At 31.4% G+C, this 12014-nt stretch overlaps 1 protein-coding gene across 1 annotated transcript in view; it reads left to right on the forward strand.

Moving 5' to 3' along the window:
• Nucleotides 1-12014, forward strand: part of LOC145296027 (uncharacterized) — a 37088-nt gene that overhangs the window by 17827 nt on the left and 7247 nt on the right. The window contains exons 2-4 of the mRNA XM_080142073.1: nucleotides 1829-2013; nucleotides 6208-6455; nucleotides 7571-7818. Of these exons, the coding sequence (XP_079998199.1) occupies nucleotides 1829-2013; nucleotides 6208-6455; nucleotides 7571-7818 (681 nt within the window). The remainder of the gene's footprint in view (nucleotides 1-1828; nucleotides 2014-6207; nucleotides 6456-7570; nucleotides 7819-12014) is intronic.

Raw genomic sequence — 12014 nt, forward strand, 5'->3', positions numbered from 1 at the left:
TACATACATACATACATTTATATATTGGTAACTAAACATTTTCGACCCAAACCGATTAAAAAGCTTGCCCTATCTTTGAATACCCTTTATGTAAAATTTCAAATGTTTAGACCAGAAATTGTCTGAGTAATTTGGTAGAGATCGCAGAGGTCAATTTTAAAAAACTTTGACCTCTATTATGACCCCTTAACATCTATTGTTTTGGACTCAAATCAAGTTATTAAATTAGATCCATGTCCAAGGAACCGATATCTAAAATTTCAAGTGTTTAGACCCAAAATTGTCGGAGGAGTTTGGTAGAGTTCTCAAAGGTCACATCGTTGAACTTTGACCCCTTCACAGTCAAATTTCTGGCCAAAAACGGATCACAAAGATTTTCCCAAATCTCAGTACCCTGTATATCAAATTTCGAGTCTGTAGACTTAAAATTGACAGAGTTATTGCATAGGGAAATGTACACAGACACACAGACACGTTCACTTTTATAGATATATAGATTGTGTTGTGAACAACATAAACTACCAAGCTGTAGTCGTATATTCTGCACAGGGAACTACTCTCAACCACTGGTCTTTTCCGACTCTAGGCACATTTGATGCACAAAAGATGTCTTCTCCACAAGAAATATTTCGAGCAAGAATATTATATTATTTGGATTATTAAAACTTCTGCTTTTATCTGAAGTGTTATTTTCACAACATTTCGGCCAATATAACCTCTAACTTTCAAGTGTATCTTGTCAAACTTAGAAATCTTTCTGTCAAACTTTGTGAATCTGTAAGGAATTTTAAGTGGAATCTTTTATTTAATCCACAGGATCATGATCGGATAGTAGTGTTGAGCAATTCGCAATTGTATTCTTAGTATTACCTGCATTGAGGATTGAACTTTCAACTTCCAAACGAGTGTCATTTAGAACTGAATTTTACTTAATGCTTTATCCGTTATGCTATGGATTGGATTACATCAGGCGAAATATTGTGAGAATAACACTCAAGATGAGAACAGTAGTTCAAATAATACAAATTAGCAATTTTCATCTAAAAAAATTTGGAAAAAGTGAATCATTGTATTTGTAAAGAAATTAAAACAAGTTACAATTTTGTTTTGACAACATGAACTATCATTAAAGGAAATGGCTATTCAGAACAAAATATTGATTAATTTATTTATTGCAGACTATTATCCTCATCTTTCTTAGTTGTTGTTTCATGATGTTTTGGCAAACTATTCTTCTGGCCTTCGCCAGGTGGTAACTGCGACGGGATAGGAACTCTGAATCTTCTAACTTCATTCTCAGCATAGTTGTTGTCTCACCACATTTTTGGCCAAGTAAGCCTCTGGCCGGCTTTGGGTAGGATTGAAACTGGTATCTTCAGACAATTCTCACCTGGAACCATAGAAATTCAACGTCTCTATACACTGCACCAGAGACTTACTTGGCCAAATATGTGGTGAGACAACAACTATGGATGGCAGTAATTGCTGAGAATGCAGTTAGGATATTCAGAGTTCCTATCCGTTGCGGTTACCACCTGGCGAAGGCCAGAAGAATAGTTGGCTGAAACGCTGTGAAACAACAACTAAGAAAGATGAGGATAATAGTTCGCAATAAATAAAATGAATAAATAATACTCATCTTAATAATGAATTCCAATTAAAGTAATATACAAAATATTGATGTTAATTTTGTTCTATTTGTCAGGGAGTTATTTAAGAAAAATAAACATTTTTTCACTTTTTGTTGATAGAAAATGTTTTTGTTTATAAAACTGTTAAAAAAAATGTTCAAATAAAATTTACATGGATTCTAATTTCTCTCATTAAGGTGTTGAAGCTGATTTGGGCATACTTTTGTTTGATTCAAGAGATCCTCTAAATGAGATGGTCAAGATGTTCGAGGCATATGAGGTGACTACGCGGCTCATTAAATCTGCCTATTTGATAGACGGTCACAATCAAAAAATCTACAGAGGAAAAAGTCTGGACAACATCACACAAACTTATCAAAAGGTCAGTGGAAATAATTTTGATGCTATTTTAATTTCAATTTTAGCTGATCCCTAGATTCCTCCCTCACTTTTATACTCTTTGATATAGGTGTATAACATGGTTGCTCTATTTATTATTATTTTTTTCTGCTGGGAGCCACATTACATAAAACAAAATAAGAAATGCCAGTTTTTCCATTGGAGAGTTCTTACATTTTTTTCAAGCATCTTTTGATTGCAGACTAGTTTACAATGGAAGACTCGAAAAACACAAAAGGAATTTTTACTTTATTTGATGTTACAAAGTTTTCTGACACTCTTCCATGTAGCATACTGTTTGAGAGCCCAGTGTGAGAGCCTATGCGAAAGAAACATTTTTGTTTAGTCTGACTTCACTCTGATATTTCCCATTTGCTAGCTATTCTATTGTTTTTGCATTCATTTAATTTTTTATTTCTCTGTATATAAACCTAACCTAGAAATTACTTTTTGTTTATTTTTCAAATCTCATAATATTCTGTTCACATTTAGTCGACATATTTTTCTTCAAATTCTCAAACATTGCAAGATTTTTGTCATAATTAGTATCACCCCCACCCCTAGGACAATTTCCTTACAGAAGTAGTTAGTCATAATTTCCATTATAATAGAGGAAAAATGGTAAATTTGTAAGTTAACACTTTGCTCAATCATTTTTCAAAATGAGCAAAACAAATGTTTTTCAGAATTTAGAATGGGGGATCAGTTTTGCATATAAATTTAACACAGTGATCCTCCATGAGGCCATTCAATTTTATTTTATCGCTAAGTTTGAGTGTCGTTAAACCAAACACAATTACCTAAATAAAAAGACCATTTCCAATAAAAAATTGAGCATCCATAGTAAAAAAGATTGGATAACTATTCTAAAATGCTGCAATGGCTTATAAATGAGAGCTCATTTTAAGTTAAATTAATATGCAAACAGATCCTCACTATAAATTCTAAATAATTGTTTTTTGTACTTTTTATTTATTGAACAAGTGTTTAAAGGTTTTTGCCTGTAATTGTCTGAAAATTATTATTATTTTTTTTGAGACTTCATTTTTGGAGCAGTGGGTTTAATTTACAATAATTCCAAAAAGATTGTTTCCATTATTTTGAGACAAAAGCAATGATAAAAAAAAAACCTTAATTTTTTTTCTGTAAGAGAAAAATTCTCAAAATAGTATATTGTTTGAATTGTTAAGTTGTATAGTTAAAGAGTAGCTAAGTGTCAGTTAACCTTCAATGTGATTTCTGATCATCTAGTAATGGGTTAATTCTTTTAGCTAGCCATCTTGAATTAAGATTATACTCACCTGGTGGTTGACTTGAAATAAAAATTTGCAAGAGAAAATGACACCTTCACATGTTTGTTCCTATTTCTGGAAACTGAAAGCAGTTAATCGTGGTTGTTCAAAGTATTCCACATCCACCTCTGTCAAAATTCAACAGGAAAGAGAGTGTGAAAGCAAAAGTAACCTTCCTCCGGCTTTGATATTATTTTCTATGACTTAGCCACCGAAAGTGACAGTTCTGCAAAAATGAGGAGTAAACATGTGAACTGATAAAAGGTTTTATCATTTCAAGTCAACAAGCATGTTCTAATCCAAGATGGCGGGTTGAAAGAATAATATCACAAGCTGATGTTGCTCATTATCATCAAAGAGCCAAATCAAAACCTAGGACTGGTAGGAATACTATTGCTAAAAGCAAGAACTTCTATTCTTGGCATGTGTTCATTAAATCTGTGCATTTATCAATCAAAATTTTATTTCTAAGGTAAACGTGACAGACTAAAGAAAGCACATTTTTAAATGACTTCAAAACTCTTGAGTTAGTCCAACTAAAATCTGAGGAGAGGTGTTAGTGTTGTGTTGGTTGTCATTTCCTTGGACATCTAACTAGAATTATATTCACACATAGACAATTTTGCTTGAACATATGTTTTATGCAATCTTTACTACATTGAATTCATTCCTTCCTGATCTCAAACATGCCTTCCTTAACTATAATCTGTTCAGCAATTCTAAAGAGATCAACTTTAATGAATTATCTAATCATATGACCAAAAACACTTGACAAGTCAAAACTTTGCAGTAAATCAAACATATCTAACCTACCACGTTTAACTTCAAAAACTATTAACATGTCACATCATCGCAAACTATCCCCCTTTACTTTTTCTTTATACCAAAGCGCACCCACACATCTATAACTAATGGTGTTACTAATATTTTTTTAAAAATTTTTTATTGCATTTTCACTCCAAACAAGGCGCAGTGCTACTTTCATGTAAGGGGCTACTATCTGGGATATAATTTGTAGGGGTACTACGTAAGGAATTAAGCAGCAAGATGTCTGTTTACATTACATTTGAACTTCTGCATGTCAGTACAATCAGGGAAGCAGGAACTTAGAAGGGAATTCCAAAGTCTAGCAGTCCTAGGGAAGAAACTGTTAGAGTAGAAGGCTTTCTTACATCTAGGGATTTCTACTGTGTAGGGGTGGGATTTTGCTGCGGGTCTGGTTTGTTGGAGGTATTTCCGTCGAGTGGAGGGTATGAGGGCTTGTAATTCTGTTGGAGCATCCATTAAAATACTTGTAGAATAGGCAGAAGGATGCACCATTTTGTTGAAGTTGAAGCGTAGCTGATAGTGCAGGACCTATTAGGTTGGCAACTCTTTTGAACTCTGTCTAAGAGGGAGAGACTAGTAGCAGATGTACCGATTCAAATGTGGCAACAATACTGCACATATGGTGGCCTTGTAGAGGTAAAGGATACTCTCAGGCATAATTAACTTTCTAGCACAGTAGAGAGAGCCTACCTTCTTTGCAGCAGCCTTAGCAATGCTCTCAATGTATCAGTTTCAACTTGTGTTCCCTGTGAACGTTAAACCAAGAAGTTTGAACAAAGTACGTTTAGGTAATGTATCATTAGCCATGGCTATTAGTGGTTGAGAAGGTTTCTTGTAGTTATTAAACGAAAGAAGTTTAGTCTTGGCAGCATTGTGACCATCCATTTTTGTTCCCATTCCACTACAGACTGGAGGTCTTCCTCTAGTGTTTCTGCCATTGCCTTGGATACATGTTCATTCGTTTTCCCCTTGTGTTTGTTATAGAGAGTGGTGTCATCAGCAAAGATACCCATCTCCGAGACAATTTTACCTGGGAGGTCATTTCTGAATATCAGGAATAATAAAGGTTCAAGGATCAACCGCTGAGGTACTCTCACATTTCTTATTGTTTTTTCATATGACCATCGAGGACAACCTGAATTCTTTTCTTATTTAAGAAGGATTTAATTATGTTAAGTATTCATCAAGTAATACCATAGGATCTGATTTTCATGAGAAGACAATTGTGCCATACATGTTAAGGGCCTTAGATATATCTAGGGCTACTGATACTATTACTATCTTATAATGCTCAGATTAGTTTACTAAATTGTTTCAGACGAATTGTACTGTGGTGTAAAAATATAAAGGCAAATAAAATGTTGAAACTACTCACAAGTTACCGCACATCTTTTTGGCCTGTCAGGTGACAGGATCAGGGAAGAAAAAAAAAAAAAGAATTTGAGTTTGTTGATGGCTTCTTTATATAGGTGCCAATAATTTGCATATGAGGAGATTAGTGACTATAAGAATGATGTGAGGCGGGGGGGGGGCAGTCAGTTGAATTTTGTACAGTCTAGAGAGAGCACAGATGTTGAGAGTTTGTATTGTGAATTACGCTTTAAGATGAGTTGGTACAAATTGCGGCGTTGGTATGAAGGAGTTCTAACATTTGTTTTTCTTTATATTTACTATTTTTCAATACTCAGTTTGGTGGTGGAAGTACTGTAGTATCTGTTCTGTTGTCATGAGACTGTCCTTTCAGGCATTACCTCCTTTGGATGGACACAGTTTTTTATTAAGGAGTCATCACATATCAAGAGCCGAAGGCCACTCAAGGAGAAGAGTTAATGAATGTAAAGTGGTAGTATAATATTTGTTAGTGGTGGAAGAATTTAATTATTTAAGGAAGTGGCTCAACAAGAACTTGTTTGCATTGAACTTGAAGGCCATCTTATTGTAGTCAACCAGGAAGCATGCCAGTGGAACAGTATATGTTCATTCATCATATATACTAGCAAAGAGTATGTGATCTGATTGGTATTATTGCAAGTTATTTTTGTTTTAATACATTTCAGATTGTAACGGCCGCAGTTAAACTTGCAGAAGAAAATGCAGATGAAATTTCCTTACAAATGGCTGTGAATAGATTATATAAGCAGAACTCAAGCCTAAAGGGTCAGTTGTCTTCTAAAATGTTTTCAGCCATCACAATGTCCCGAATGAATTTGCTTCCAAGCAACATCAGCTGTCGACAATTGATAACACACAAGGATCTCTCGTTCGACACAATTATTGAAGAAGGATTCCAAGAAGTTGCTGACAGGTAATGAATAATGATTGGATTTTGAATTTTGTTGGGAACACTCATGAGAGCGAATGATTGTTGGAAAGGTTCATATGACTAAATATTATATTTTTTTAATTCATTATTGATAAGGGCACAAGTACATGTAAAATAGGGAAGATAAGTCAGTCAATCATTCCACCAAGTTATAATTGATGGAAAATGAGAAAAAATATGATAAAAATGATTTATATTTTTAATTAAAATCTACTAGATAATTTTCCCCAATTTTTTGTTGATATGCAAGTATATCAAAGAATTTTTCTGTTGATTTATTTGGAACTGCAATTTTTTTTTCACTTGTACATTTTTATGGACAAGCATCAAAAGTTGCGCTATGAAACTGAAAGTAATTTGATACATCAATCCAAGTCGTTTTGCACTTGTATCGATTTCATGGCTACCAACTTGTAAAATATTTTTTGTTTTTTAGTAAATTTAAAGATGAAATAAAATTTCAACTGCAGAATTAAAAGAAAGAACTTTTTTTTTTTTTTTTTTTTAACAAAACTGTTTAATTTAAGATTTTTTCTTGTGTTTTTATATTTTTAGAACTGAAATATTGCTAGTTTTACCATCAACCCTAATTTTTTTGGTTTTCAGGCTAGAATAAAAGTGTAGTATGTATTCTGTTCTTGGTCTGTGAAAAAGAAATCCTTAACTGAGGTAATTTTAGTTTTTTTTGTTTTTTTTTGTTACATTCTAGAGTGCTTCTTACTTGAGGAAGCTGAATATCCCCCATATAAAAATCTGACCTTTATGCCTAACTTTGCCCATGTGAGGAGAAAGATAAATAGGTATTTAGTCTCAAATAAATTCAAAACACATAAACCAAATCAAACCTCTATGTACAAAAATTCACAAACCAAACCAAAATTTCAGGTACAAAAACATAAACTAAACAAACCAAACTTTTGTGTTCAAAACTGTATATACTTAATCAGACATTCAGATATAAAAATAAATAGATTTCATTTTATATCAATTAAATGAAATCTAATATTTATTTTTATATCTGAATAAATTTCCTTTTTTTTTTTTTTCTTAAAGATGAAGAAAGAGAATCTGTATAAATGTTGATTTTTTTTTTCCAGGTTGTTGAGCGGTATAAGCTTTAATGAAAGACCATTGGATCTTGAGATGAACAAAGTTGTCCGTCAAATCTTTGTCACTTCTGATGCTGGATCAGATCAAAAGAAACTTTTGATACGGACAACAGATCGTCAGCAAATACAAGCGGATGCAGTCATTGTGGCTGTCCCACTCGGTGTGTTGAAGAGTGGGGAACTTTTGTTTGATCCACCATTGCCCTCCGACAAGGTGGAAGCCATACAAAACATGGGTAAGAAAAGGGGAGAAAACTCTTGGGATTTTCATCAAGGAGATAAAGGGCAGAATGCTTAATAGAAAATCAAACTAAAAGCCAACATAAGAGTTTTTTTTTTTTTTTTTTTTTTTTTTTTTTTTTTTTTTAAGTTTTTCTGTTTTTGCCAAGGATTCCACCTATATTAAAAAATCAAATGTAAAAAAATTGGAAATATTGAATTCCAAAAATCATGTAAATTGGTGGTTTTATTTTCAACAATTAATAATGCACAAGAATCTCTCATTTGACACAATTATTGAAAAATAACACATCATACTCATAAATAAGGAAGGTGACTCCTTCGCTATTTTGAAAAGTGTCTCGCAAAACAAAACGAGGATAACTCAATAATACTTAATGCTTACTAAATTTATGTAAAAATAAAATTACTTGATCAATTTATATGATTTTTGGAATATGATATTTTTATTTCATTATAGGTACGTATATCATACAGATATTTCTTGATTTTTGTTTATATGTAAAATATAGGCAGAAATCTGGAAGAAACTGTTTTTCTTACGAAGGTGTTGAAGGGAATTATTTTCCAAAAGATTTTAAATATAAAACATTATCGATGCAATAAAAATAATGAACAATACTAGTTAAAATCCAAACCTATCTTTTTCTGTACTAGTTGGGCCAAGCTGATGCTGTTCAGGAATTTTTTATTTAATTTTTTTTTTTTTTTTAGTAACCAAATTATTTAATTTTTTTAATAATTTAAGATTAAAATTTAATTATATTTTTTAATCATTAAATTACTAATTTAACCAAAATGCTATAAAAGTCAGTAATCATTATTACCTAAAAGAAATACAGTTCGAAAATTAGATAAAAAAAAATTTTTGCTTGAAAGACTCATTTGTGACTTCTTTGGATTAAAAAGAAAAAAAACTTATATTTAATAGAAGTTTGTGTAAATATCGATTCTGAAAAAAGTAGCCATTTTGTTTACATTACATGATTAAACAAAAATGGCTTCCATTAAACTTATTTTTTCGCACTAATAGATCACAAATGATTTAAACCAAAATAAATTGTTTTTGACTAATTTCCCAACTGTATTTCAGTTAAAATAATTTGTCACAATAGTAATTATTACCTAATACAAGCATGTGCTCGGCATTGCCTGGTCATAAAATACGCTTAAATATGATATTTTAATTTATGCAGATTTTATATTTATAGTCAATTCTCTATCGGTTATTTATTATTATATTGTACCCAATAGATAGTCGTGATTTCAGTTTTAAAAAAAAAAATGACTTCGGTGCCATCAGATAGAACCTAAGCCCAAATTGAAAGCGCTCTAGCCTGCTACTTTACCAAATCAGCTATTATCAGTTAAATAAGAAATTACTAAAAAGAAACTAAAATTAATGTACAAATGTATATATATTTGTGCATACATAGAAGAGCAGTTTAAGTCAACTTAACACTTTTCCTTTGTTTCAATTTTGACTCCCTTAGCAACTATTTTCACCAGATAAAGGCCCATGAAAAATGGTCCACAAAAATGCAATCATTTGAACGATATTAAAAAAATGGAGACATAATGAAATGAGATTATTACTAATAGAGATTTGGTATTTGTATTTAGTATTTATCTGAAGCTGAAACTACTATTACTTCTATTAATGTACTATCTTTCACTACTCAATTCAGCAGTGTAGTGTAGTATCTGTTCTGTTGTCATGAGATCATCCCTCCTCCCCACCTTGTGATGGGATGGGTGGGTAGAATAGTGCAGGCGGGTTTGTCGTGATACCATCCTTCCAAGTTAGCAAAAATATACAACCACATAGAGCATATTTTTGCTAGTATAACTAATTTTGTTAATCTCTGTGAAATCATTGGATTCATATCTTTTACTAGCAGAGGGGCGCCTAGCTTTGCCCGGCCATAAAATGCGCTTAAATATGATATTTTAATTTGTCTAGATTTTGTATATATTATAAAGTCATGATTTCAAAAGTAAAAAACAATGTATTTGGGTGCCATCAGCTAGAACCAAAACCAAAAACAAAACTGTAGCATTCAAAGCTGCTGACATGCATATGAACTGATTAAAAATAAACTAAGATGAATGTACAAAATATATAACGATTTTTTTCAATTTTGACCCATTTTTAACTCCTTAAAAACGATTTTAACTGGCTAAAGACCCATAAAAGAAACAGTCCATAAAAACCCAGTCATTTGAGGGCCCCTAGTGCCACTCTGTGACTTTTAGTTTCAGAGGAGATAGTTTGAAAATATGAAGACACAGACAAATTAGATTTAATACATGATTTGCTAAGAATTTTAGAGCTGGAAATGAGTTTTCATTTAACAGTTTAAATGCTTTCAAATCACTTAAATTTTGGAAGCTCAGGATTTCTCTTTTTTTTTTTCCTTTTTGTTATTAACAAGGAATCACACTGTTCAACTTTTTACAAAGAAACTAAATGGATGTAAAATCATGATTTCTTTTTTAATTTCGTTTTAGTACATTATGCTATTGCATTTTGTTATTTTATTAAAATAAAAAAAAAAATGCAATTGCATAATGTATTAAAACGAAATTAAAATCAGATAAAAGTAAATTAAAGAACAAAACATCTGTAAATCATATAGAGGGTCAGAAACGTGTGTATACACATGCGAAAAGTGATTGCACAATTTTATTTATATTACATTTGCAATAATAAAGAAAATTAATATTTTAAACTAATTTTTATTTTTATTCACTCTAACCAAGGTGTATTGCTACTAATGTTTAAGAGGCTATTGTGAAAGGGGCGAGATTTATAGGGTGTACCTAGTTAGGGAGTTAAACAACAAGATGTTTATTCACATTATATTTAAATTTCTCTATGTTGGTGTGCTTGAGAGAATAAGGACGGAATTCCAAAGCTAAGAGGGCCAAGGAAATAGGTTTTCAAAGTAGATCCAATGGCATCAAAACCTTTTTTTATTCCAATCTTAGGATGCAATTACTTCACACTATGAAAGATTATTAAAAAAAATTTGGCTGTTTTTTGTTCTTGCCTTTGTAATCTTGTAAGATTCCATGTTACAACAAACTCTTTCGTTCAATAAAACCCCCTTTTTTCTGAATGCAAAAAACAAAGATATATGTAGCTATAATAAGGTAACAATGGCTGTCCAACTTTTCGAAATTTCTATTCATCCAACACCATAACACTGACAAAATTTCATTCAACACTTTCGATTCTGGTTATAGTCGGCTAACGTACTTCCTAACTTCTGGTGTAGCACTACCAGAAGCAACGATTGAAAAATATACAATAAAAATCAACAAAATTATAAAAAGATAAAAATAACATAATTAGTCTTTATTTGCACTTTTCATAACAAAATTTAAAAAAATAAGTTTTTATTTTATGTGAAGAAATATGTTGATGATGTGGTGTAAGAAATATGTTGATGAAATTTATAAAAATAAGTTTTTTATCTGAATTTATATAATAAACATATATTAATGAAAATATAAAAATATCAGAAAAATGTAATTAAAAAAAAAAAAAGAGTACATGCGCAGGGGGGATATAGGTGTGAAAAAGTGAAGAAACTGATTTGCCCAATCACCACTTCCAGTAATGCAATGCCGGAAGTTAGGAAGTACATTAGCTGACTATAACCTCGACTCATCATCCATCTTTTGTAAAGTCCATTAGTCTCTACATGTCTACAAATTAGTTCTAACTATAAAAATCTGTAATTAAGAATACAAATTATTTTCTCCCTGCAAAACAGTTGCCTAACACAAAATATACTTTGAAGCTGGTAACTTTTCCTTTCTATTCTTACACTTATTGTTTTTTTGGGAAGATTTTCATTTTTCTTTCATTTTGGAAACCACTGCTTCATTTACATTATCTTTTTCATTGTCCATATTAAATTTAAGACTGTAGTTTATATAATGTCATTTTAAAAATATTTTTATATTATTTCTATTTTAAAAGGCTTATTAAAAATGAGTGGGACTTGTGAAAATTCCAGTTGCATCATTCATCTATTGTATATTGTTACCATGCTAAAAAACATTTTCATTCTGTTGGGTATCTGAGGCAAATGCAGAACCCCACGATATTATAGTACCATCTTTGTTCAAACAGACAGAAACATGCTTCTGTAAAAGTTTTGGTTAATGTAGTTTCAGAATA

Source organism: Euprymna scolopes, chromosome 16 (assembly GCF_053919585.1).
Source record: "Euprymna scolopes isolate OS-2025 chromosome 16, ASM5391958v1, whole genome shotgun sequence".
NCBI lineage: Eukaryota > Metazoa > Mollusca > Cephalopoda > Sepiida > Sepiolidae > Euprymna > Euprymna scolopes.